Source organism: Saccopteryx bilineata, chromosome 4 (assembly GCF_036850765.1).
Source record: "Saccopteryx bilineata isolate mSacBil1 chromosome 4, mSacBil1_pri_phased_curated, whole genome shotgun sequence".
Taxonomy (NCBI): domain Eukaryota; kingdom Metazoa; phylum Chordata; class Mammalia; order Chiroptera; family Emballonuridae; genus Saccopteryx; species Saccopteryx bilineata.
The window spans coordinates 265,887,426-265,915,004 of record NC_089493.1 but is presented as its reverse complement, the minus strand read 5'-3'; the positions used below and the strand labels follow the sequence as shown (position 1 = coordinate 265,915,004).

The 27,579-nt window shown below is 46.3% G+C and overlaps 1 protein-coding gene across 2 annotated transcripts in view; it reads right to left on the bottom strand.

Annotated features, from left to right (window-relative positions):
* Window positions 1-2,622: 2,622 nt before the first annotated feature.
* The window catches only part of HIP1 (huntingtin interacting protein 1), a 159,038-nt gene continuing 134,081 nt past the window's right edge, over window positions 2,623-27,579 (bottom strand). For both annotated transcript variants that reach the window (XM_066274525.1, XM_066274526.1), the window contains exons 10-32: window positions 26,575-26,650; window positions 26,329-26,469; window positions 25,944-26,041; window positions 25,418-25,490; window positions 24,589-24,772; window positions 23,995-24,083; window positions 23,480-23,596; window positions 22,440-22,541; window positions 22,035-22,178; window positions 21,479-21,614; window positions 19,839-19,925; window positions 19,544-19,651; window positions 19,324-19,460; window positions 12,608-12,718; window positions 11,766-11,824; window positions 11,307-11,400; window positions 9,143-9,243; window positions 8,747-8,852; window positions 7,902-8,025; window positions 7,386-7,447; window positions 4,903-5,011; window positions 4,074-4,155; window positions 2,623-3,709 (exon numbers count right to left, since the gene is read on the bottom strand). In XM_066274525.1, coding sequence (XP_066130622.1) covers window positions 4,103-4,155; window positions 4,903-5,011; window positions 7,386-7,447; window positions 7,902-8,025; window positions 8,747-8,852; window positions 9,143-9,243; window positions 11,307-11,400; window positions 11,766-11,824; window positions 12,608-12,718; window positions 19,324-19,460; window positions 19,544-19,651; window positions 19,839-19,925; window positions 21,479-21,614; window positions 22,035-22,178; window positions 22,440-22,541; window positions 23,480-23,596; window positions 23,995-24,083; window positions 24,589-24,772; window positions 25,418-25,490; window positions 25,944-26,041; window positions 26,329-26,469; window positions 26,575-26,650 — 2,311 coding nt within the window. In that variant the 3' untranslated portion in view covers window positions 2,623-3,709; window positions 4,074-4,102. The remainder of the gene's footprint in view (window positions 3,710-4,073; window positions 4,156-4,902; window positions 5,012-7,385; window positions 7,448-7,901; window positions 8,026-8,746; window positions 8,853-9,142; window positions 9,244-11,306; window positions 11,401-11,765; window positions 11,825-12,607; window positions 12,719-19,323; window positions 19,461-19,543; window positions 19,652-19,838; window positions 19,926-21,478; window positions 21,615-22,034; window positions 22,179-22,439; window positions 22,542-23,479; window positions 23,597-23,994; window positions 24,084-24,588; window positions 24,773-25,417; window positions 25,491-25,943; window positions 26,042-26,328; window positions 26,470-26,574; window positions 26,651-27,579) is intronic.

Genomic DNA, 27,579 nt, shown 5'->3' with positions numbered 1-27,579 from the left:
ATGCAATGTATTATACAAAGGTCATAATACCATAATAAAAGTATTGTTGGAAGGGAACAAATGCCAGTGGCTACCTGCCCTGGGAAGGTAGGCACTCAGTGAAAAATAAAATTCATTTACAGGAACTATTCTAATGGGAAACTGGGGGAAAGGTTAAAAACAGAAAAGAAAAACAAACCCAACCCCATCCTTGCAAACCTAAGTGTGAAAGAGTTATAAGTTTGAGACAATTGTGTGATCACCAAGATTTACCTGAACCCCCTCGGTTTGTCCCTATGAATAATCAGCTTAACTTAGGGCCTTCAAACCTGAGGTAGTTGAGGGTCACCTGGAAGACGTGTCTGGAAATTATTTACTCTCATAATAGGACACAACGGCACCTAACCAATTGTTTCACGTTACTTTGGCCCCTGGGGTGAAAGGCTGGGCCATCACTGTAGGTTGCTGATCCTGTATTTGGTCTGGACCCGGGAGACGAAGGACTTGAGCAGCAGACAGCTCACCAGTTTGCTGTGTTGATGGCTGGAGGCCTGTGGTGGTGGCGGTCTATTCTACAGGCAGTGCAGTTTCTGAAGGACTGAGGATAGCACAGAGGACAAAGCCAATCTGGTTGGAAGGACAATGCTAGGATTGAAGGCTTTCATTGGCAGGAATTTCCAGAAATTTGGAAAGGTGGTAGAAGGTAGCAAGAACTTTATAGTTATTAAAGTCCAGGGTAAGTGGAGCCAGAGCACCCATCGAGACCAGTGATTTTCAACCTTTTCCATTTTATGGCACACATCAACTGCTAAAATTCTGCAGCATACTAGGGGAAAAAAAGTAATTATATACCCTTTTTGCTCCAAAGCGATTTAAAAAAAATTCAGGTGCCTATATTTGCATATAAGGATTTCTGGTACCAAGAATTAGCCAGTCAGACACAACCTTATTATATGACATGACCAATAAGATGCAACTCTATTATATGGCATATATTTGTTTCAAGATAGGGCATTCACACCAGACAACTATTGTGTTGCCTGTTGTCATTTTTTTTGTTTGAAAATCTAAGGGAAAAGAGGTCAGTGCTCCTGAACAGTCAGGCATTGCATGTTTTAAAAATTGTTGCAGCACATTGCTTGAAACTGCTGCTGTACACTAAGGAATTGGTAAGAAGTGAGCACTTCCTGGTGCTAGCTCAGACCAGCTCGTCCTCAGTGAGGCCAAAGCATACCAATCTGATCACCATGCACTGTGATACCCGTGGTACCTGGTGTGATTCAGCAGCTCACTTCCAAAAAAGGATGCCCTAGACAATTTTTGGTTCTTCCAGCCACAGGGCTGGGGACTCAAATTAAGGTAAGATCCTAGGGATAGGATCAATCTCAACTATAGTCTAATTAAATTCCTTGCTCAGATATAAAATAACCCCACAAAAGTGGGTCTTTTCTAGTTTTTTCCCTTTATTATATACACACATATCCTTATTCTAGAGGTATTTGTGCACTGTATTACAAAATTAAACAGATGAGGCTGCATTTCAACCTCTTGTCAGTCCTAAGCCATTATTTTGCTGCTGTCCTCTCTTGTCATGATTCATTTACACTGCCACATGAGACTTCAGTCACTAATGATGCTCAGTGACTAAAAGGCCGTGAGGTTCATTTTTAGCCTTAGGATATGATTTTGTTTTAATCAAGATATTTCACACCAAGTATCACACACTCATTTTTAGAAGAGCCAAGATAGAACAATTTGATTTTGGTTAGAGAATGGCCTGGCTTCTAATTTGAGCAATGATGAAAGTAATTACCTGACAGGTATTGCTTCATGTGAGACTGAATGAGCCTATGCTCCTGTTTAAATGCTTTCTTAAGGTTTTATTAATGGCTAAGCCCACGCAGGTTTTAAAAATTACTGTGGCATCTTTTCAGAGGGTGTATTTTTTAGAGAGTTCTAATCTGGTCCAATACACCAGATTCCCCTCACCGCCAATGGTGATTTGGAACACAACTGTGTGACTGGCTGAGATTCTGGACATGAGGACCAGCCACTTTTGGACATATTAACCCACATTGAGAACACACTGATTGGCTTCATTGGCACAAGTGGGCCAGCGACGCCACACACCACTCCTGAGCCTTGGAGGGAAAAACGCTGAGCATAAGGAAGTATTAAACCCAAGAGCGCTCAATTTTTGTTAAGCCTTCTTTAGCCCAGTGTGGAGATCACATGCCTGAGTCTCATAATCTGAGCTAAAGGGAGACCATTTTTTGAGTGCCCCTACATAGAAAACACAGAAAGACGGAGTCTGGGGTAGGGGTTGATTCACAGTGATCAAACAGGAGTCTCACAACCTGTCACATAGCACACTTACTATGCTCCTTTGGGACAGGTCCTGGGAAGTGCTCATTGGCTAATACCTATGAGTTGCTACGGATAAGGAAGACAGTTTGTCCAAGATTGAAAGGTCACTTAAATGCTGGGGTCCATCAGCAGGTGGAGAAATGCTATCTGGCTGCTCATCACTATGAGGCTACTAATGTGCCCTCATCCTGTCCACAGGGCAGCAAGGGCCCGGGACATGTGGCTGGAAGGGGTCAAGAGTCAGTGATCCGCTTTTTAAAATTTTTCCTGCCCCAGATGCTCTGAGGAACTTTACTCGCTTTGTGATCCAAACCGGTGACAGATCAGGAAGGCATATTGGCCTTGATTCCGATTCTTGAAGACTGCTGTATCGGGCAGCAGTACAAGCCTTGCCATAGTCACACCAGAAACTCTGATTGCTCCAAGCATCTTTTTTGTAGGCTGCTGCTGCTGCTGCTGCTGCTGCTGAACAGTGGTTAGTAATAAATATAAAAGTACCAAACCAAGCACAGGTTCCTTCCTCCTGGGAGCAAGTGTGCCTGATCTTCTGGGTCTGTCAATTAGGTAGAACATGGAACTACTTATCTTCTTCAGATGAGAGAGAGTACCAAGGCAGGCAGACATTTGGAGAAAGGAACTGAAAACCCCTCACAACCTCCCTCTTAGGACCCTGCCGGGGTCTGAAGGGAGGTGCCAGGGAAAATTCATTTTGGGGGAAGATGTGTGGCTATTCTCACCAGCTCCATTCATGCATGTGATAAGGTTCATCAGCCTGGTCACAAGGAGCTCCCAAAAGAGGTGTCTCCTGAAGACCGGGGCCATGTGCACCCCTCCTTTCCCTCTCTCGGTGGCCCTCTCCCTTGTGAAGGTGGACGGGGGCTCCCAGCTGGGCTCCAGCTTTAGGAAGGAAAGGCACTCCCTCCACTTCAGCACTTGGAGGAAAGCTGTGGCTCAGCAGCTCCGCCCGCCCCTGGGGAGTGGCCTTGGCTGACCCGCACTCAGCAGGACACTCGGCGTGGAGGCTGATGGGGAGCACCAAGGCAAAGCCTGAGCAGCACCATTGCTGTTAACTGCTGTGGTCAGGGGCTCCTGAGAGCTCAGAGCTTCAGAGGCGTTCCCTTTGGGAGAGTTGGCTACATGAATGAAACTTGATAAAAGAAAACCCCAAAACCCAACCAACAACCGTAAGAAGCAGTGGGAATCCATGGAACTGCCAAAACGGGGGGAGCACAGCCTTGGCATTCTCCGCCAGGACACTCCTGCTGTTCTTCTGACTGTGCACACACTCAGGGTAGTGTCCTGGTTTGGAATCCACCGGCCCTCTGATGCTCAAAAGTTTGTGCAAGTGATGAAACGGAAAAGACTGAGAAGAAAACAGAAAAGAAAACGTGTAAGATCTTCCCTCTCCACGCTCTCAGCCACTGCAACCACAGCCCCTTGGACAAGGACACCGATTGTTTGGGGCTAAAACAGCAGGCAGGACTGGGAGGGAGGTCCTCTCTGTGGGGGTGGCCCCGGGCCCCATCCTCTCTGGACACCAGGGAGGCGCAGAAAGAACACAGATCACGGGTTCCAGCACAAAGGGTGTCACTGTGGAGGGAGTCTTTGGAAGGCCATGCAGATCCTCAGTACTGGACAATGGGAGTGGTGTGGCTGCCACTACGACTCAGTGGGTTTAGTCTGTGGCTGGGGAATAACACACACATAAAAAGGCAACAGAGATTTACACTCTGACGTGTGGGGCATCGGTGGGAATCTATTCTTCTTCAGTTACCACTTCTTGCAGTGCAGGTGAAGATGCTTCTGTTCCTAAAGGACAATAACAACTGTTCATGTTTCATAGCTCTTCATGCATCATACATTCAGTTAACCAACAAAAACTGCCACCATGTTGGGCTCCAAAGGACATTATAATCATAACCACCTCATCCCTAAGTGACATGTCCAGGAATGACTGGGACGCACCAGAGCCGGCAAATTCCAATGAGGAATCGGCAATCTTGGTTGTGATCAAGGTGGCCACTTTGCACATGCAGAAAAGCAGCACTCAGAGAGTCCGAGCAATGAAGAGTCTGGGCTGGTGGGCCGAACATTATCCACTTCATGCCATTTCTAGCTCCTGACCCTTCTTACCTTTTGGCTGTTGCTGCCCGTCACTGGCTCTAGACAGTCAGAACCTTGTAATTCACTTGCCCCTATCTGCTGGATCTTCACTGATCACTACTGATTTATTCACTATTCAACTCTAGGCTGGCCAAATACTAAACTGCTGGGGTGTAAACCAGGATAACTGGGACTGGAGGGGAACTGTGGTGAGCCACCTCTCCACCAATCAATGTTAAGGTCTTGAAAGGTGATAACAAAAGCTTTTAATTCACAGTTTATCCCAATTTTGGGCTTATAGGTTATTTACAGTTGAAAACATGCTCTGTGAGTATAGAGAAGGAGGAAGTCATTGACCAGTGGGTTCCTCATTGTTGTATTCAAGGGGAAAGCCTTCATCACACAGACCCTCCCCTTCACTCTGGGCTAGTGCCGGTCCACACAGAGGCTTACCTTCTTCCCAGCCCTCAGCAACACCAGCAAGCTCGTAGTGCTTTTTTCGAAGCTCTCCCAGTTTTTGACGCTCCTTCTGCAGTTCATTTTCTAGCTCTAGCACCCTAACCTGTGGGGGAAAGAACTGTCTTATTTCGGCTTAATCCCTTTTCTTCGTGTTCCAGTTTTCTTCTCATTTATTCCATAGCTTACCCAGTTCTCAATTCCAACCTCATCTCTGTTCTAATTTCTCCACCTTCTCATTCATCCTTCTATTCCATCTATCTTCTCACCAGGACCCTCTACTGAAAATGAATGATACATCATAGTCCAAATGCCTGAATGGGCTTAAGTTCCTCTGACAAGCCACTATCTAAAAACAACTCACATGTTCAGCATATCTGTACAGTGCGTTCCAATCTAGTTGTAACCCGTCAATCACAGTTCCCTGGAAGTTCAGGCAGGAACCAAATATGATGGTTCTGGCAGCTCCGAGGGGTTAGTGCAACTCAGGATTATTATTGTATAGGCACGATCTCACTAAAGGAGAGGTTTGTTCTTGGCTGTCCCTGTTCCTCATTAATTTAATTTTACTTATTTATTCAAGAGATATTTGCTGAGCACTCATCCCATCATGTAACCCATACTCTGCTGTAGGTACTAGACACAAGGTCCCTGCTTACCTTGTAGGGAGAAGAGACAGAAAAGGTCAGATCATAAAAAAATGACACAAGGTGATGGGATAAATGCTAAGGCTGGTTAGAAAATGCTACTCAGGAAGTAACTTTGGAGCTGAAACCTAAATAGCCAGAAGAGATCAGCTATTCAGAGAACTGTGGAACAATATTACAGGTAGAGGAAGTGGACTCTAAGGCAGGAATGAGCTTGAGGTGTTGGGAGAATAGAAAGAATTGTGTGTGGTTGACATGTGAGAGTGGGAGAGGGTCATGAGATGAGGTTGGAGAAACAGCAAGGATTATTTTACCTGGATCCACAGGCCAGGGTTAGAAATTCTGGTACGACTCTAAGTACAAAGAGAAGCCACTGGAAGATTTTTTTTTTAAGTGAGAGGAGGGGAGACAGAGACAGACTCCTGCATGCTCCCACTGGGATCCACCCAGCAACCTCTGTCTGCGGCTGATGCTCTGCCCATCTGGGGTCATGCTCGCAACTGAGCTATTTTTAGCCTCTGAAGGCGGAGGCTACACAAAGCCATCCTCAGGGCCTGGGGCCAACTTGCTCAAACCAATCAAGCCATGGCTGCGGGAGGAGAAAAGAGAGAAAGAGAGAGAGAGAAGGGAGAGGGGGAAGGGTAGAGAAGCAGATAGTCACTTCTGTGTGCCCTGACTGGGAATAGAACCCAGGACATCCATACACAGGGCCAATGCTCTACCACTGATTCAACTGGCCAGGGCCACCATTGGAAGATTTAAAGCAGGGAAGTAACACGCTCTCACTTATGTTTTTAAAATATGTGGAGAATGAGTGAACTGTAGAGGGGCAAAAGCGGAAATATGGAGACAGTGAACCTCATCATATTGCCCTTCACCTAGTTCCACTCATATCAACTCATGGCCCAGTGTGTCTCTTCCACTATTTCCCTGTTCTCTCATCCACCACCACCCTGGCCCCACCACAGGGCTATTTTGAAACACAGACTCACATTATAGTTAAGTTGCTTTTGCAGTAGCTCAAGAGAGAGACAATGCTGGCTCAGACTAGGTTAGGGAGATGGAAAGTAGTGGGAAGACCGATTAAGGATATCATTAATTGGAGATTTTGAGTTGATAAGACTTGCTGGTGGATTGGATGTTGAGGGTGAAGGAAAGAGAGGAACCAAGGATGACTCCTGGGTTTGGGGTTCAGCACCCAGGTGGGCAGTGGTGATGCCATTTACTGAGATGGAGAAAACCAGGGAAGGGGTAAATTGGGGTAAGAGGGAAACCAAGAGACCTGTTTTGAATATTAACTTTGAGATGCTTACTGAGCATCAAAGAAGACACGTGAGCAGTTGGACAAGTATACAGCTCAGGGAGAATAGTTTGGTATTTATCAGCATATAGACGATATTTTAAGTCAAGGGGGACTAGTTGAGACCACTAAACAACAGAATGTAGATAGAGGAGACTCAGGCTCGAGCTGTTTTTTTCAGTGTTTACACAGAAATTTGGCCACATAACTTTTTGTAAAGATATTGAGTGACCTATCGATAGATTTTAACAGTTTTAATCTGGACTTTACCCCAGGACTGATGGCCAGTAATTCTATAAGAGAATGTCAGGTTGGGATACAAGTCCAAGACGAGTGGCAAGAATTAAGATTCTGATCTTTACTAATCGCCCCTTTCCACCTTCCTGGTTCTTCCAGCATCATTTACATTCACTCTTAGGCTAAAAGGTACATCTGAGTTCATCCCCCGCAAGCCTCTCTCGCTGGCTTCTCACCAGGGGAATAACATTTGGGGTCAACATCATAAGCAACAGACTTAGAGATGGAGTTCCTACCTGGGAATCCATCTCCTGGCGTTTGATCTGGGTCAGCGTCATGCTTGAGAAGTCCATGTTGTCTGCAAGGATGGGAATGAGAAGTGCTTGTCTGATAATACCCCTGGCTGACTGTCACCTGAGAAATGGCCAGTGCTCTGCTGAAATGCTTGGTTTGCCAGTTACCAACATGTGTGCACATTGTAAGGGATGGGGAGGAAGATGCGTGACAGGGTAACCAGGATCAGAACTCCCACACCTCCACCAACCCACCTCCCGACCACCAGGCCTATAAAAGGAGGCATTTCTTTGAATTCAGAGAAATGGCTCAATGGAAAATCTACCTAAAGGTGTCCCCCCATAACGATATAAATAGCATGCTTATGTGGTGTCCCTTCTTATGAGAAAACAAGTACGCAAAAAGATGAAAAATAAGAATCTGGAAACACAACTGTGGGAAATTGAGATCATAGAAAAAGAATGTAAAGAACAGCTAAATCGAATAGATTTAAGAAAGTATTGATGGTGATATGCTACCTGTTTCCTCAATCTGTGATTTGCCAGAAATGGTTGAGGCCACGACCGCGGCGGTGGCCTGGTTCACCCCGCGAGAGGCTTGCTGCAGCTGGGCCAGGTTTGGGCTGTCCTTATCAGCTTTCACCTGCCAGAACCAAGTGTACTGAGGTTCACACAACACAGAGCAGCGGCAAGTACTGAGTCAAAGAGTTGGACCAATGGTTCTTCACAAATATATGTGATCTACTGTGGATACCAATCAACTTATCAAAAATCGTTGCCTGGCATATTTTTAATTTAAAGGTGATTCTTGGTTTATTTGCTTGGTGGCCCAAAACTCTAGTTTTATCAGGTATTTTGATGAGGTATTCCACTTGTGAAAACCAATCTGAGAAAACAATAAATAAGGACAAGAAAAGAACATTCCCCGGGGTACAATAAAACTCGCAGGATTGTGGTTTCAAGCTTTGCATTGGAGTTAGTTGGGCAATAGCTCCATTCTAGAGATACTTGAGGAGAGGCAGACACTGTCTGTGGAAGCTCTGGGCCGAGCCAGGTAAGCTCTGACCGCTCTGACTGCTCTGACTCATTCCTTATCGGAGTGTGCCTGGAATGCTGGGATTGCTTATCAGAGGTCAGTGCAGGCAGGACCCTCAAATGCCACCAGAAACAAAAGTGAGGAGAGCTGAGAGGAGCAGGGAGCTGGGTAGAGGGGGGCCTTGCTGACAGATGAAAAGCTTTTAGATGGAAGTGGTAGGGGACCCTTGATAAATCATCTGTTCCTGGGGCCAGCTCCACAAGCCAAGTATCCCTAATATGGCAAGGCCTTCCTTCTAGTGTCCCAGGGAGTACAGTATGGGTCCTACCTTGGATGCAGCCACCAGCTGGGCTGTGCTAGCAGCAATTTCATGGGAACACACCATTAGCTCCTCGAACTTCCCTCTGCCTTGTACCACCAGATCAGCCGCATCCCTGACAGTCGGGGAAGGACAAGATGGATTATGTCACCGTTGCAGTCACAGCTGCAACCCCTTATGATCCAAGCTCATCCCCATTGGCCTGTCTGCCAGGGAGCACAGTCTGCCCGCCTTGTCCCCCTGCTGCCCCAGGAGACCCAGGCTCTCTGTCAAACTTTAGGTCTACCAACTTCCTTATCAACAGTACATTTCTATGGGGGATATTTGTTTTCCCGTAGTTACTTTCTGGCGTGGATCAATGGAATGGGCTGGGGGTGAGGAGCCTTGGGACCGAAAGACACTTACACCATGACAGTGGCTCCCCAGCCCACAGCTTTGGAGGCTGAGATGAGTCCTTCTGTCCATCGAGAGTTCTTGGCATAAAACTCTTTAGGGGATGCTGTGCCCTAGGGTAGTGAGAAATAATAATAGCTACATTTTATTGAGTGCCTACCATATGTCAGGTGTTTTTTTTGTTTTTGTTTTTTTTTCCCACAGGGACAGAAAGAAAGAGGGATAGATAGGGACAGACAGACAGGCACAGAGAGAGATGAGAAGCATCAATCATCAGTTTTTCATTGCAACACCTTAGTTGTTCATTGATTGCTTTCTCATATGTGCCTTGACCGCGGGCCTTCAGCAGACCAAGTAACCCCTTGCTGGAGCCAGCGACCTTGGGTCCAAGCTGGTGAGCTTTTTTTTGCTCAAGCCAGATGAGCCCGTGCTCAAGCTGGCGACCTTGGGGTCTCGAACCTGGGTCCTCAGAATCCCAGTCCGATGCTCTATCTACTGCACGACTGCCTGGTCAGGCATGCCAGGTTTTTTTATATTTATCTTACTTCATATATATTTTCACAGTCAGAGAGGCAACTATTATTATTCTTATTTTACAAATGAGAAAAGTAAGATTCTGAGAGGCAAAAATATTTTTCCCAAGGTCACTCAGGAAATACATGGAAGTAAATGCTAGGCTTTTCTGACTCTAAAACTCACAGCATTTCTATTATATTTACACATTGTGCATGTGTATGTAAGCATGTGTGTATATAAAATATGTATTTATGAATAACAATTTCAAGAATCTAGCTGCTTCCTATGATTTGCCAAAAGAAGAGAGTATACAGTGTGGCCCTGGCCGGTTGGCTCAGTGGTAGAGTGTCGGCCTGGCGTGCAAGAGTACTGGGTTCGATTCCCGCCAGGGCACACAGGAGAGGCACCCATCTGCTTCTCCACCCCTCCCCCTCTCCTTCCTCTCTGTCTCTCTCTTCCCTTCCCGCAGCCAAGCCTCCATTGGAGCAAAAAGTTGGCCCGGGCACTGAGGATGGCTCTATGGCCTCTGCCTCAGGCTCTAGAATGGCTCTGGTTGCAACAGAGCAATGCCCCAGATGGGCAGAGCATCACCCCCTGGTGGGCATGCCAGGTGGATCCTGGTCGGGCACATACGGGAGTCTGACTGCCTCCCCGTTTCCAACTTCAGGGGAAAAAAAAAAAAAAGAGTATACAGTGAACATTTAAAAAAAACTATTTCTCTGCCTGACCTGTGGTGGCGCAGTGGATAAAGCGTCAACCTGGAAACGCTGAGGTTGCCGGTTCAAAACCCTGGGCTTGCCTGGTCAAGGCACATACGGGAGTTGATGCTTCCTGCTCCCCCCCCTCCCCTCTCTATAATGAATAAATAAAATCTTAAAAAACAAAACAAAACTATTTCTCTATTTCTAATTGGATTTTAAGAAATGTATTTATGCTTTGGAAGTACCTGATAGTCTGAGAATCTGCAAATACTCCTTCCTCAGTCCCTTTTTCTATTTTTGGAGATGAAAACATTACCTCTTGGGGATAAAAAAAAATCCCCACCCAAGCAGATACGGCTTTGTTTTTTATATGATTGTTTTCAGGCACATAAACCTTCCCTGGACCTTTGTCTTGAGCTGCAGCTGCATCAGGGATGTGAGAAAAAATAAGACGGCAATAATGCCAGCAAAGGAGTGAGAAATCAGGGATGACATCAACACGAGGCTGAGGCAGCCTCCGCGAATCACTGGGAGGAAAGAGGCACTGTTGGAAATAGACAGGCAGAGCCCACTGTGAGGAGTCAGCACGGATTCATTCTTCCGATCTGCCTAGTTTTCAAAAGCTCTCACTTCCTCCTCCTAGGGCCCAGACTTGCAATGCACACTTCGTTTCCACAGTAGGTTCCAGCGATGTCTGCCTGGGTTAGTGAGCCTGTAGCCGGAAGCTGGGGCTGTCTGCTCTCTGGGGCTCTGGCAGTGTTCCAGCTTCTTCCTGCGATGTCTGCTGACACCCCCAGGGGTGGCAGCTGCGCCCTCAAATGGGCACGCAGTGTAAGACAGCAACATACAGATTTCACTGAGTGTGGATGAGGACATCGTGTAGACTTGGGCTTTCACTGAGCGAGGAATCTGTAGTTAACGTCTGTTCTCCCTGTCTACTGGCCCTCACCCACACTTACCCGGCCGCTCTCCACTATCTCTCTCTGGAGGTCCTTCGAGGCCACAATCAGGACCTGAATAGCTTGCATTAGGCTGGTACACGAACCAAGAATTCTGGACAAAATAAAAAAGGGTTCAAAAAAGGTGAGGGATATGGAACAGAGACAACAACAATGAAAGAAAAGTTTTTTCTCACTCCTAAACATGGCACACTGGGAACGGGAAATAATGAGGGAACGCTCTGGGGAGGAAGCCCTGGAGGAAAGGCAGGTGAGCGGGGACAGGTTCAGGGAGGTCCTTGGGGGTTTCTTCTCCCCTCCAATGCAGCACTGACACTATCACCGTCATCACTATTACCAACAGTTACACAGACTCAACCTCTCCCTGTGGTGGCCGATGTTCAATCTAGTCTAATTAGTATAATCCAATGCGGGCAAGATGGATCCTGACCTACGTGCCACCACACTGTTAAAACTGACCTTTCGTTCACCTCCAGTTTGACTCCTGTGTCTCCAGCTCGGGATTTGCTGAGCATCTCCTATTAAAAAGAAGCAGGGTTTCTTAACATGTCACAGGTACAAAGAACTGTGGTGTCCTTCTACACTTTGGGTCCAATATCCAAATCTAGAAGAGCCCATCCACATCCTTGCAAAAATAAGAAAAAGAATGTAGACGTCTGATCTACTCCGTGGAAGGCAGCGATACCGAGTGGTTCTACCATCAGTGTCTCGACATTCTAGCCCCCGGGCTGATGTGTACAAACTCTGAGAGCTGTGGCACCGAACTGGCAGGGGCAGCTGCAGCCAGGTCCTAGAAGCAGGTACGCACACCAAGGCGGGTGGCCCGAGTCTTTCACCAAAGGAGCAATATGAGCTCAATCAGCTTTTCCCTGGGACAAGCATTACCATTGATTTACTGAGTGCCTAGCACTGAGAGAGATGTGCATTATTTCATTTAACTCTTACAACATCCCTCCAAGGTAGGTACTTTTATTATTGGCATTATATAGACATGAAATCTGAATTTAGCACGGTTAATGTAACTTGTCAGAGTCATACAGTTACTAAGTAGTCAATCAATCTTGAACTTGATGCAGGATGGCCTGCTACTAAAGTATGTGATTCCTGAGGAAACTGTTTACCTTCTCTTGGTGAGGACTTTCTCATTTTCTACCCCTCAGAGATCCTGGTGAGCTCTGGTTTGGGTTTATTTTTATAGGGGCCTCTGAAGCCTTAATGAACGACTAGGATACATCTCGGAGGAAAGACTGCCAACGAGTAGCTGCAAGAGCATCACTGTAGACCTGCAGACACTTCCATACCTCTATTCTGGCTGTGGCAGCCTCAATGGCAGCCGAGGTGGCAGCCATCTCCTTGTCCACCAGGTCTCCTAGCTCCTCCTGTTTGATGTCCAGGCCTCTGGGCAAGAGCTCCTGTGAAGAGATCACAAGGGCTGAATGACCCTGTTGCAGACCTGTAATCCCCACACAATGGCAGAAGGTAGGAGGGCCCACCACATAACACACTTCTGCAAGCCATGGAGGGGCATCCCTAACAGGCCTTGGCTGGGACTCCCTACCATGTGACCTTTGGCACCTCATGCTCCACCTCCTCTACCTTCACTCAGAACCACCTCTTTCCAGAAGGCCAACCCTGCTTAACCCTACAAGGCCTTTCAGGGCAGCCGCTTGGACCCTAACCTCACAGCTGCACAGAGCTGATTGTGCTTGCTGCTTGCGATGTGTTTTAAAAACCTCTTCAAATGTTGATAATGTCTTCCAACCAGGCAGCTGCCCCTTATTTAACTTTGCTCCCAGAGCAATCATATGAGGCAGTTACTGCTCTTGCTGTCCAGATGGGAAGCCAAGGCTCAGAGAAGTCAAATGTTTTCACCACAGATACACTGCTAAGAAATGGCGAAGGGAAGACTGGAACTCAAGTCTAATGGCCCATGATTTAAAAAAAAATGTTATGTGTTGTTTGTCTATATTACCCAAAGCAATTTATAAATTCAATGCAATACCAATTAAAATACCAATGACTTACTTCAAAGATATAGAACACATAGTCCAAAAATTTATACGGAACCAAAAGAGAACACAAATAGCCTCAGCAATCTTGAAAAGGAAGAATAAAGTGGGAGGTATCACACTTCCGGATATCAAGTTATACTACAAGGCCATTGTACTCAAAACAGCTTGATACTGGCATAAGAACAGGCATATAGATCAATGGAACAGAACAGAGAACCCGGAAATAAACCCACACTTTTATGGACAACTGATATTTGACAAAGGAGGTAAGAGCATACATTGGAGTAAAGACAGCCTCTTCAACAAATGGTGTTGGAAAAATTGGACAGCTACCTGCAAAAAAATGAAACTAGACCACCAACTTACACCATTGACAGAAATAAACCCAAAATGGATAAAAGACTTAAATGTAAGCTGTAAAACCATAAGCATCTTAGAAGAAAACACAGGCAGTAAGCTCTCTGACATTTCTCGCAGCAATATATTTGCCCATTTGTCTCCACAGGCAAGTGAAATAAAAGACAGGATAAACAAATGGGACTATATCAAACTAAAAAGCTTCTGCACAGCTAAAGACAATAGGAACAGAATAAAAAGACAAACTACACAATGGGAGAATATATTTGACAATGTGTCTGATTAGGGGTTAATAACCAAAATTTATAAAGAACTTGTAAAACTCAACACCAGGAAGATAAACAGTCCAATCCAAAAATGGGCAAAAGAAATGAATAGACACTTCTCCAAAGAGGACATACAGATGGCCAATAGGCATATGAAAAAATGCGCAACATCACTAATCATTAGAGAAATGCAAATTAAAACCACAATGAGATATCACCTCACACCAGTCAGAATGGCGCTCATCAACAAAACAACACAGAATAAGTGCTGGCGAGGATTTGGAGAAAAGGGAACCCTCCTGCACTGCTGGTGGGAATGGAGAACAGTATGGAGATTCCTCAAGAAATTAAAAATTGAACTGCCTTTTGACCCAGTTACCCACTTTTAGGAATATACCCCAAGATCACCATAGCACTGTTTGAAAAGAAGAAATGCACCCCCATGTTTATGGCAGCATTGTTCACAATAGCGAAGATCTGGAAACAGCCCAAGTGTCCATCAGTGGACGAGTGGATTAAAAAGCTTTGATACATATATACTATGGAATACTACTCAGCCATAAGAAATGATGACATCGGATCTTTTACAACAACATGGATGGACCTTGATAACATTATACTGAGCGAAATAAGTAAATCAGAAAAAACTAAGAACTATATGATTCCATACATAGGTGGGCCATAAAAATGAGACTCAGAGACATGGACAACAGTGATGGGGTTACAGGGTGGGGGGGGGAGGAGAGGGAGGGGGTTGGGGGAGGGGAGGGGCACAAAGAAAACCAGTTAGAAGGTGCCGGAAGACAATTTTATCAATGTCACCCCACTAAAATAATTTAAAAAAAAAAGAATTTGTCTCAGGGCTAATTCAGGCAGTTAGAAGAATAGTATAAGGATGCTAAGTCTGCTTCTCAGGCCACATCCTGCAAAAGGGGCCCCAAGAAAATTGGTGATTTGGCTCCTCTGATTTTGCCAATTGGATTTAAAAAAATAGGTCAGGAATGCCCTGAAATGGAACTAACAATACATGGGCATAAATTTAAAGGACTTTTAGATACTGGAGCTGATGTATCTGTTACTACTAAGCTACATTGGCCTCCTTCCTGAACCACTCATGCAGCAGCCACAGAATTACAAGGTATAGGGCAGAGTAAATCCCCTCAACAAAGTTCTAGTTTTCTACATTGGGAAGATTAAGAAGGTCATTCTGGATTTTTTAAGCCTTATGTGCTCCCTGGATGGCCAGTTAATTTGTGGGGTAGAGATGTTTTGAAAAATACGGGGGCGTTGCTTGTCCTAATGGTTTAGTCAGTACTCAGATGCTTGATCGGGGATTTCAAAGACTTGTATGTCAACATAGAGCTCCATGTTTTATAGGACATACTTGAGCTCACTCCATGCTCCCTGGAACTTTAGCACAAGGGAATGCCCTATTGATCAAGCTACCCAAAAGAAAATTATTTGGAGCAACCATAACAGATCGAGCAATTCAGTCTCATACTATTCATCACCAGAACGCTGCAGCCTTGTGTAAACAGTTTCAACTTTCTTGGGAAGCAGCATGGTAGATTGGGAAATCCTGTCCAGGGGGTCCTATACTATAATCCGTCCCTTCATTGGGAGTTAACCCTCAAGGACTCCTACCAGGACAACTTTGGCAAATGGAGGTTACTCATATACCTTCATTTGGCAAACAGTCCTATGTCCACATTACAGTGGATACTTATTCTGGATTTATAGTAACCTCTGTTAGAACAGGAGAGGCTGCTAAGCATGTTATAGCTCATTGTCTGTATGCATTTTTCTATTATTGGATTTCCTAAACTGGTTAAACTGACAATGCTCCTGCATATGTAACAAAAGCATTTACTGTATTTTGTCAAACCTTTTGAATTATGGGTATTTCTTACAATCTTTAAAGTCAAGGTATTATTAAAGTGTACCCAGAAAATATTTTAAGGTCAATTTAAAAAAACTTAAGAGGGGGGAGTCATATCCTGGAACTCCTACGGGTCTACCATATCATGCTTTCTACTTAAAAAAAATTTTAAATTTCTTTTGAATGCTGATGAACAGGAGACGCCAAATCCTTTTCTCCTGCAAACTTCTGCCTTCTTTTATTTGATACAGCTAATAACACTGTTTTGTCTTTTTCCAAATAGCTCCAGATATACGGAAAAGGTTTATATAGGCGGATGGGGATCCTCAAACCCCTCAGCGAGATCTTCTGAGCATGGCTTTTAAGGTACCAAGAGGCAGAAAAAGCCCAATAGAGATCAGGTGAACTACCAGCTTTTAGGATACACCCTTAAAGGCTCCAACGCCCCAAAGGGGTCTCATAGGATGCCATCTGGGTCCTGCTTCAATAGTGGAAAGGAAGGTCATTGAGCTAAAGCCTGCCAGACTTACATGCCTTTGCTGTGAGGAAACAGGGACACTGAAGGTGGGCTTCCCCCTCTCTCCTCTAAGGGAGGGTTCAGTCTCTTCCAGCCCTGCTCCAGCCACCTATGACCTAACCTTGCCCAGAATGCTGGGGTTTGCCACTGAAGGCTGAAGGTGCCCAGGGCTGTCAGCCCCATCTACGACACTGTGGATGAGCCTAGGGTATTTCTTCCAAGAAGCAGGTAAACTGATCTTATTTGCACAAGGGCCACTTAACTATGTCTTGCCTGAATAATCAGGTTTTTTATTCTTCCCTCGAAGATCTCTGTTGTGGGTGTTGATAGTCCTATTTTCTGCTGCTTTGTTTAATATATAGTGTTTCCTTTATTCCTCCTACCTCAATGCCCCACTCATATTTCATGCTGGGACCTACTCCTAATTTAGAGCTCTCTTTCCCCCTTTTGAAAACTGCTATTATGAATCTACCTTTGCCACCCAGCTTAGTGTATCCCAAGGTTCTCTTTATCAAGCCACAGTTGCAGAGCTCCAGGGAAAAGCAACCTGGTCTCATCTCTCTAGGCAGAGGAGAACAGAAGCTCCATCTCCACACATGCTGCAGGTGGCTTTTCCAGTCTACCTGAATCATTACCAGCTAGAAGCAGTGGTCATTGGGACTTGGACGTGAGCTGCAAAGTACAGAATTGTGACAATTCCAGTGCCATGTGGACTTTTCCTGGACTCCTGCTCCTTGTGACAGCTCCTAACAGACTGAACTGGGGTTGTGTTGCATTTGCAGGGATTTGGAATAGTGATGGTGCCAACTTGGACTTGGTGAACATGTTAAGGACACTACTCTTTTATGGATTCTTGCTGTACTGGCCAAGAGTTTACTTAAAGGCTTTAATCATTGTAAAAAAAAAACCCCAGAAGACTCAATGGAGAGGATGTGGCACATGTACACCGTGGTGTACTGTTCAGCCATAAAATGATGACATCGGATCATTTACAACAAAATGGTGGGATCTTGATAACATTGTATGGAGTGAGGTGGGTGGGTTGGAAAAAAACCGGGAACTGCAGGATTCCATACATTGGTGGGCATAAGGACGAGACTGAGACATGGACGGGAGTGTGGTGGTTACGGGGGGGGGGGGGAATGAGGGAGAGGGGGAGGGGAAGGAGGAGGGGCACAAAGAAAACTAGATAGAAGGTGATGGAGGACAATTTGACTTTGGGTGATGGGTATGCAACATAATTGAATGACAAGATAACCTGGACATGTTTTCTTTGAATATATGTACCTTGATTTATTGATGTCACCCCATTAAAATTAATAAAAATTTATTTATAAAAAAAAGAATTTAAGAACAAGTAAAGAATGATTTACTTTTAAATATAAAATAAAAAATGAATAGACACTTCTCCAAAGAGGACATACAGATGGCCAATAGGCATATGAAAAAATGCGCAACATCACTAATCATTAGAGAAATGTAAATTAAAACTACAATGAGATATCACCTCACACCAGTCAGAATGGCGCTCATCAACAAAACAACACAGAATAAGTGCTGGCGAGGATGTAGAGAAAAGGGAACCTTCCTGCACTGCTGGTGGGAATGCGGACTGGTGCAGCCACTGTGGAGAACAGTATGGAGATTCCTCAAAAAATTAAAAATTGAACTGCCTTTTGACCCAGCTATCCCACTTTTAGGAATATACCTCAAGATCACCATAGCACTGTTTGAAAAGAAGAAATGCACCCCCATGTTTACGGCAGCATTGTTCACAATAGCGAAGATCTGAAAACAGCCCAAGTGTCTGTCAGTGGACGAGTGGATTAAAAAACTTTGGTACATATATACTATGGAATACTACTCAGCCATAAGAAAGGATGACATTGGATCATTTACAACAACATGGACGGACCTTGATAACATTATACTGAGCGAAATAAGTAAATCAGAAAAAACTAAGAACTATATGATTCCATACATAGGTGGGCCATAAAAATGAGACTCAGAGACATGGACAACAGTGATGGGGTTACAGGGTGGGGGGGGAGGAGAGGGAGGGGGTTGGGGGAGGGGAGGGGCACAAAGAAAACCAGTTAGAAGGTGACGGAAGACAATTAGACTTTGGGTGATGGGAATGCAGCATAAGCAAATGTCAAAATAACCTAGAGATGTTTTCTCTGAACATATGTACCCTGATTTATCAATATCACCCCATTAAAATTAATTTTAAAAAATGTTATGTGTTATAAATACAAGCATATAAAACAGATACAAATGGTTTAAAGAATAAGAACAATGACCCATGTTACTCAACCTAAGGAGTAACTTAAGAAATATTATTAGTACCTTTGAAATCTCCTTTGTTTCCTATATCCTGAATTCATCTCCTTCCTCCCTACTCCTCACACCAAGGTAAACACAGAATTCAGAAGAATGCTTATAATGTCTTTTTTTTTTAAACTCCACACAAATGCATCCTTAAACAGTAAAATGTTAAATTTGCATGTTTTGGTTATTAAAAGGAACAGTATATATTTTCTATGCCTTGCTTCTTCACTCAGCATTCTGTGAGTTTCATCCTACAGCCTAGTAATTCGGTTCCTAGGTATATAAACTCAAAAGAAACTCTTGCACTCAGGAATCAGGAGAGGTGTGCAAGAATGATCAAGTGACACATTCAAAATAGCCCTAAACTGGAAAAAACCCAAATGTCCATCAATAAGAGAACAGATATATATATAAACTATGCTTACTCTTCGATATTGCCTAGAACAATGATGACTACACAGTAGATTCTTAATAACCAATGAACTCAATGTAACTGGAATGTCATTCAGGGAGGTCAGATTTTCCAGCTCTCTCACTTTCTAAAATCAAGTTCAAAGTGCAGGAAGAACTGGCTTAGAACATCACAGACTTCTTGGCAAACCACCAGCACTCACACCCAAGAAAACAACTTCCCCATTGATAACACTGGTAGTACCTCGCCAATGGCCATGATCTTGCCGAGGCAGCTCCTCATGGCCGTGCTGTTGGCATTCTCAAGGGTTCCTTCTTCCTCCAGGAAAGCCAGATAGATGAGGGCTTCCTTGCCATACTGTTTACAGGCCTCAGTCAGTGCTGGAGATGCAAGGCAACAGAGACTTTTAAAGACCCCCTGCTTCCCGGGCTTTTCTGAATGGCCCCTCATCTCTGGTACTCACCATCAGCAGGCTCTGGTGGGGCTCTAAGGCAGGTGGTGCCACCGTGAACAATGGTGTCACTGGTCAAATGGGCAAGGAGGGTGACCGTGTGCAGAAGCCCACTGATATCTGCCAGGAATTTAAAGGAAAGTTTCTCAGTCCTGCTTCAGGCGTATCCCTTTCCTATCTCCTTCCTCCCCACTTTGTGAGTTGTACACACTCCTTGCTTGGCGTGTAGGAACCCATATTTCCACATGCGAGCATTTCTGAACCCTGCCCAGCCGTTACTGGGCCAGACCCTATCCTTTGCCTTTACCTTCCGGGCAGGCCAGATACCGGCTCCAACATTTTTCCAGTTCCTCAGTACAGCTGGAAGCGGCCTTGACAGTGGACAGGAGGTGATCTGTGAGAGGGAAGACAGGGCAAAGTCAAAGCCGGAGCAGTAGCTTGCTTCATCCCTCTTAGTTCCGTCACTTAATGATGAGCCTACTTAGTGAGAGGCCCCAGCCCTCTGGGAGCTGCCCTTAGAAGGGGGAAGGGAAAAAAGGTCATGGTTACACTGGTACACAATTTACTAATTGTAGCTTCAAAAGCTGTGCTTCTCAGCCTCTCTGGTCTTTAGCAAGAACCAGGGCAACCACACTGCCAGCCTAGACTCTGCATCTCATTTTTCATTACTGCCCATTGTATCAAATTTAGGTTTTCCTGTTAAATATTTCAAGGCCCTTGAACTTTCTTTAATCTTGAGCAGATCCTTGGCTCCCATTAATCTAATCTATGCTCATGCTCTGCATACAAGTCATTCCCACCGCTGGGCCTCTGTGCACAGGTCCGTGGAGAGTATCACACAGGAGTTACAGTGTGGGCTCTTTGGTCACATGGCTTAGGTGTGGCTCCTGGTTGTACTATAACTGGCTGTGATCTCATGCCGTATGTGCCTGCTTCCCCATCTGAAAGCAGAGAAATAACAGTACCACCTCCAGCATCATTGTGAGGATTTGCCGGGTCAAGGCATGTAAACAACTTAGAATAGGCCCAGCACATAGAAGGCTCTCAGTACATGTCAGCTTTTAAAAATTACTATTCCCCACTTTTCTTCCTCCCCACTGGGGTTCATGCCTCTCTTCTTCCTTCTAAAGCTAGCTCATGACATCTCTCCTCAGCAGCCCCATTCCCCGGCTTTCCTCCAGTACATTAGGCCTTCATTTGTAACTGTTGTGTTTCCTTACAGATGGGCTCCCCGTTGAATAAGATATACTAGTCCTTGCTGTATACTTCACCAAATCCAAGACCTTCCTATTCGATAATAAAAATCAACCGTCAGCTGTTTCTTCCCATCCGCCCTGTCCTTCTGTGGGGCCTCTTATTACTTTGCCAACATGTCTTCTCTGCTTGAGAATGAGCTGAAATGAGACCTGCTCGTCACTATGTCCATGACTTCCCAAATCCCCTGGGCCTGGGTGCTCTGCTACCTACTGGGTGCAAAGGCTCTCTCCTCTCATCCAGAGGGCTTCTCCGACTCAGACTGCTGCTCTACTCGCACACCCTTCGGTACATGTTCGGTGGGTCCCTAGTCATACCTCTGACTATGTGGGGATTTTTACTGTCCCTGCCCCTACATGTGTATGAGTCTTCCCTGTCTCGACTTGAAGCTCATGAGCAACCATGCCTGAGTCAGACCATCCTACCGGCCTTTAGAATTGTAGAAAGGCTCAGCTCCAGGTAGGTGTTTCGTCAGTGTGATCCATGACTAATGCAGTAGTTATCACAGCTGTGGAGTTTAGAAAATACTCCTGCCCAGGCTTTATGCCAAAGAGTTTTGATTGAACTGATCTTGGGATTGGGGCCCAGCATCCCCAGGCTATTCTGACATGTAGCTGGGCTGAGAACCCGAGTTCAGTGTCTCATGGGATTTAACACCACCAGGATCCAACACTTGCAAGCCGGGAAGAGTACCTGCAGATCCCGCACAGCTGATGAGAGCGGGCTCCTCCAGCTGCCGCAGGGCCTCCTGTATCACCTGCTCCGCGGCCTTCCGCGACTCTGCCAAAAGCTTTTTTCGCTGGTCCTTTGCAAGCTGGCACATGGATTCCTGGAAATGGTCCAGGGAGGTGAAAGTCTGCCGCAGACCTCGTAACAGCCTTTGAGCAGCAGCAACTTGGGACACAGCCGGAATTCCTGGCACCTTAGCTCAAGTTGTTGCTTTGTCCAAGTGTGTGCCACTGATCACTGGAGGCTATGGGGATGCACCACTGCACCCCATTCTCCAATCTTGGGGAGACGGTGCTAAGTACATCCCTTTTTCATACAAAAAAGGAGAGATTTGCTTTCCTTAACCTGCTCTGTGGGTGACTCAGGGCATGCTGAAAGTAGGGACTATTCCTACAGATGCCTTCACAATCAGCCAGGAGTCCCCAAACGCCTTTCACAGCCCCCTGCCTCCAAGAATATACCACTGAGGCCCAGGGGTGTGAGGTCAAACTTGGCCAGCCCAAGGCTATCTGCTACTTGCCTCTGTGCTGGACAGTTTGAGCTGGGTGTGCTCTAGCTGTTCCTGAAGAGTAGAGAATTCCTTTTCTCGATGAACCATGGCATTCACCAAGCTGTCCCGCTCCTTCTTCAGATCAGCAATCTGCGTCGTCCATTTTTCTTCTGACTGCAATGGTGACCATGTAGGAAAAGAGAGTTGCCGCGAGAATTCAATTGTCCCCTTCTCAGAAGTCCGAACCCCCCACTAGGCCACAATGAACAGAAGTGATAGCTCTTTAACCTGCCACTTCCATTCCCCTGAGTACATACTGACCACAGATGGGACCAGGTTGGCCATGTGCTGGATGGTGACAGAGGCTCAGTGACAGCGTTATGAAAGCCAGAGGGGAAAAGAAAGAGGCGGGGAAATAAAAAAGGTGGTGTTCACCTGGGCAGATGCTTCCAGGCTGCTTTGGACGATCTGGAACTCCTGCTTGCTGGTGGCTAGTTCTTGCTTCAAGTTCTCTAGTACTTCCGTCTGTTCCTGAATCTGAAAGAGAAGAAAGGCAGGAGCACCCCGATCTGGGCGGTGGCTACAGGGGATGAACACATGTAAAAATCCCTGAGCGATAAATGAGGTTTGTGTACTCTTTTGTGTGCCAAATTTTACCTCAGCAAAGGGGGGCAGATGTTTGAGAACTCCAAGTATACCAAAAAATTTTCTTCTGAGGATGTGGAATGTCAAGGGAGGGATTTTAGGGATATTTCCTGAGTGCCATGCTTAAGCCCATAATACTCATTAAAGTGGAACTGGCTCTTTAATGCAGGCATCCCAACACTGGTATATTGCCAAATCTTGCCATCTGGAAATAATTCCCCTTCTTTGATTTCTAAGTGGTGTTTTTCGAAGAGTGGGTTGTGACCCATTAGTAAAGTTCACAGCTAACATTTAATAAAAATGAAACAGCAAAACAAAATATCCAAATTCATTCACATAGTAAGGATAAAGTATTGCTTTGTGAAACATGTACTTCCATTAGATGCAGCTTTTCCTCTGGGTCACAGAGAGTGTGAAAGCCACTACTCACAGTGTAAGGCATTCAGCTTTATCCATCTGGTATCACTGACTCCAAACTGACTGCCTGCCAACCCCACCTGAACTCACAGGTGTTCTCCTGACTGCAGCTCCTCATAAACACTTGTTCTTCTGACATTCATGTGCTTTTATGTCAAACTCCTCAAGACTCACCCCGGGAAAGCCTCTGCTGATGAACCTCACTCAACTTGGATCCCTTCATCACTGCTAACCCCTTCTGCACGGGTAACCATGACTGATCTGATCTATACGGCCCCTGTAGCACCCTTACAGGGCTCCGGCACACAGAGTTAGCTGCCCATGGAGCAGAGACAAGGTCTTTCGATCAAGGCCTGCCACCAGCTGGGATGGACCCCTCCCTCATTCCCCACACACATCTCCCTCCCACTCACCTTCCTCTGCGCCTGCTCACTTATGCGTTGGAAGGAATCCTCTACTTCTTTTTTCTCTCTTTCTAAATCCACTTGGGCTTGTCTGGCCACAGACACCTGTTTGGTCACCTCTGCATTCTGTAAGGGAAGAACATTGTCTTGAAGCGGCTCATCTCAAGCTTAAAGGGCATCTTCCTTCTAGAACAAATAACAGCATTGAGACCATGAGTGCCCCAGAGTTGGTCACAGAAATCACTGTCCTACCCAGAGAGAAGCCAGAAGAAAACTGTCATCTGCAGATATTCAACTCTTAGATATTTAAAGAAATAATAAAGATAATAGATAATGTAAGCAGGGCTCCATCTAAGGTGGAGCTCAAGATATGGAAGGTGAGGGAGCCCGAGGTTCCCATGACATGGCAGTGACCTGCTAGAGGCGGAGGGGGGCACTGGACCCGGAGAAGCCATGAGGCCTGAGTGGCTCTCTCTGCTGTGCTGCGGGCCTGCAGGTGGTGTGAGGGAGGCGGCAGGTCCTACCTTCCGCAGCAGGTCGGCGTGGTTCTGCACCAGCTCACTGTACTTCTCCTTCAGCTTGCTGTACCGCTGCTCATTGGCCTGGGCCTTCCCTGTGTGGGCAACGACCAAGGTGACGAGTCTGCCTCGCTGGGACCCTCCACCGTCTTCCAATAAGCCAGAGTCCCTAGAAGACCTTCCTTTCTTTTAAAAAATGCATACATCTCTTTTCCCTCAAAAACACTGCTTAAACTCCTTGGGAAAGTCTTCCTTAAAAAAGAATTCATGACTCAAATCACTGTACCAATTCACGCCTCCTGAGCATTTACACAGTGTTTCTGATTCTCTCCCTGGGAGATCCACTCTCCCGGGCAGGCACCTCTGTCACCTTCCGTAGTCTCCACCCCGTGTTCTCAGCAGTACCGCACACAGGCGTTCTACCTGCTGGACTTCTAGCCACCCTCTGGCTGGTGGCACGGCCTGGCATCCTGACGGCTCCTCTGGACGATGCAAGGCTGGGTGGGGCCCTGCCACGCAGCCTCCTCCTTCATCTCGACCTCCTCGACCTCCTCGACCTCCCCGACCCGCACCCTGACGCGCGCCCCGCCAGCCTCTCACTTTCTATCTCCGTCAGGCTCCGCTGTGCCTTCTCCGTGTCTTCTCGCTTCTTCTTGAGCTCGTCCAGCTCTGCCCGCAGGAACTCGCTGTCATCAGCCGCCTGCTGCCGCAGGTGCTGCTGCTCGGCCAGCTCGGCCTCCAGCTCGCTGATGCGACCCCTCAGCTGCAGGACAACCCGCTGGCTCTGTGTGGAGAGGACTTACGTCACGCGTCTGCTCCGCACAGCTGTGGGTCATGTGTGCTGGGTGGAGAGGCAGGTCCTACCATGTATCCAGCACCAACCAAATCAACACCTGGATTTTTCTAACAAGCCTACTCCCAAGGCTTCTTGAGAGTTGAGCCTTCAGGCCATACAAGCCATCCAATCAGCAAGAACAGGGGATGACAGTGGGGGGATTCCAGTCCTGTCAGAGTGGGTTGGGAGCAGCAATGGATGAGCTGGAACAAGGAAGGAGAGGATGCTCACCTGCCCCAGGGAACCAGCTGTGAGGGGCAGGCTTACTTACAGCATCAGACACTGCAGCCAGCCATCAATTAGAGATCAAACCTTCTTATCACCATGTGGGCACAGGTCTTTCTCACCACTGCTGCCTAGCCATTTGGTTATCATGGTTGTTTCCAAGGGACAGTGGAGCTTGGCTTTAATGCCAAGCACGTACAACAGAAATAAACGCATTACAATTGTGACTGTGGAAAGACCAGGTCCTCTGGCTTTGGCATTTCTACTAATTCCCCTTGAGATGTGGTATAACAAGTATCCATGTGAAGCAAATTTAGTATTAAAATCTGTTACGGTGAAGCCCAGAAGCAGGTCAGAGCCCACTCATACCTCAGTCTTCATGTTTTCCAGCTGGGCCTTCAGCACACTGATCTCCTGGTACAACCGCTCAATTAAGTGATCCCTGGGAGCAGAAGGGAACAAGTTTGCTTCCTCTGTGCTCCTACCCCACTCTTTTTATTAAAAGATTTTATTTTTTAATTTGAGAGAGAGAGGGAGAGAGAGAGAGGGGGGGGAAGAGAAAGGCGAGGTGGGGGGAAACTCTGCTCCTTTTAAATGCAAGCTGGGAGATCAGGGAAGGGTGTTAAAAGTTGATCCGGGCCAATTCTTTGAAATTCCATAAATTTTACTCTAAGATGGTCAGTACTACCAGATACCAATCTGACACCCATGGGCCCACTGTTATTTCAGCATCATTCGACTTTTCTTGGGATTGAGGGGGCCAATTTTTGAATGTCAAGACATTTCTCTGAGAAGCCCAAGCATTGTTAAGCATTCGGCTTTGGTTAGGAGTGGCAAGTCAGGCCATGGCTTAACTTAGGTCCTGCCCATCGACACGAACCCAGCTTGGACTCACTTCTCATCCTTGTTCACACCGTTCTGACTGTTGAAATTGAAGGGATCACTGCTGAGCGAGCTGCCGAAGATGTCATCAAACTTGTTGTCAAATAAACTCTGTGGTAACCAAAAAGGATTGAGAACAAAGTTAGAGATCCAGAGAATTCTGAGGGGGGTCAAATGAGTGACATGTAAGAACGGACTCTTTCTTAATTTGGTTCAAATCCACTTATGGTTCCTCCTAGAGACCACAGGGCAGGGTGCTCAGTCTAGGTTAGAACCTGGGCTGGAAGGCAGCTGGCCCTGGTCAGAGCCAATGTGCCCTGGTCAGAGCCCCTCCCATCTTCTCCCCTGCACCCGGGGTCAATGGGAAGAGCCAAGTTTCTCTCTCTAGTAGTTCTCACCTGCTGGGAGGCATCCAGGTCCATGAGATCATCCTTCTCCGACACTGGCTCGCTGTCAGGGGACGAGGCCTCGGCTGGGATTACCACCACAGGGCTGATGTGTTCTGACAGCGCAGAGGCTCGTAAAAAGTTGGGTGGGTTCTGAAGAGGGAAGACATATCCTCAAACTCTGTCACTCACTAGGTCTGCCAGCTTCTAAAAGAGCACCTGGAGTCAGCAGCGCCAGGTGCAGCCGGGGACACTCACCTCCGGCAGCTGAGGGATCTGAATGAGCCGCTTGAAATACTGCAGGTTGCTGGAGCGGTAGAAGAGATCTTTCAACCTGGGGGTGGAGATGGGCCTGAGGGGGCTGGGGTCTTCACCAGCCCTGGGGACGAGGGGCAGCATGACCGCCCGCTTGCCTCCTGTGCCTGCCCAGGCCAAAGGCACAGGGTGTCAAGGAGATGACCTCCCTGGTGCTAGCATTCAATTATGATGTGATAGAGAAAGAGTATTTATAGCTAGTCCTCCCTTATCTGGTGGTGAAGAGAGAGTAACTCAAACTACAAAACCCTTTACAAGAATAAATAATGCAGCCTGACCAGGAGGTGGTACAGTGATAGAGCATCAGACTGGGACATGCAGGACCCAGGTTCGAAACCCCGAGGTCGCCAGCTTGAGTGTGGGCTCATCTGGTTTGAGCAAAGCTCACCAGCTTGAGCCCAAGGTCGCTGGCTCGAGCAAGGGGTCACTCGGTCTGCTGTAGCCCCACGGTCAAGGCATATATGAGAAAGCAATCAATGAACAGCTAAGGTGTCACAACAAAGAACTGATGCTTCTCATCTCTCTCCTTCCTGTCTGTCTGTCCCTATCTGTCCCTCTCTCTGTCACAAAACAAACAAACAAAAAAAGAGTAATCCAAAACCCAATTTCTGCATCACTATAGAATATATGCTTTGCTTGGTGGGTTTATCTTCCTAGGAATGTTTGGCTTAGAGCAACATTAGAACAAATATACTTCCTTAGGATAAACCAACTAACCACAGGAAAAGGGGAAGGACCTTAATTACAAAGGTAGATCTCTTTTTAATTAATTCCCCTTGTGTTAGAGCTATTGTTATCTTCCCAATTAGACTATAAGCTTCCACAGAGCAGACTGGGCCCTGCTGAATAGGTTGACAACAGTACCAAGCACAGAGGAATGATTCAACAAGTATTCATTGCAGAAAAACTATACTGTGTCCTCATCTTGGATGAATATGGGAATGAAGA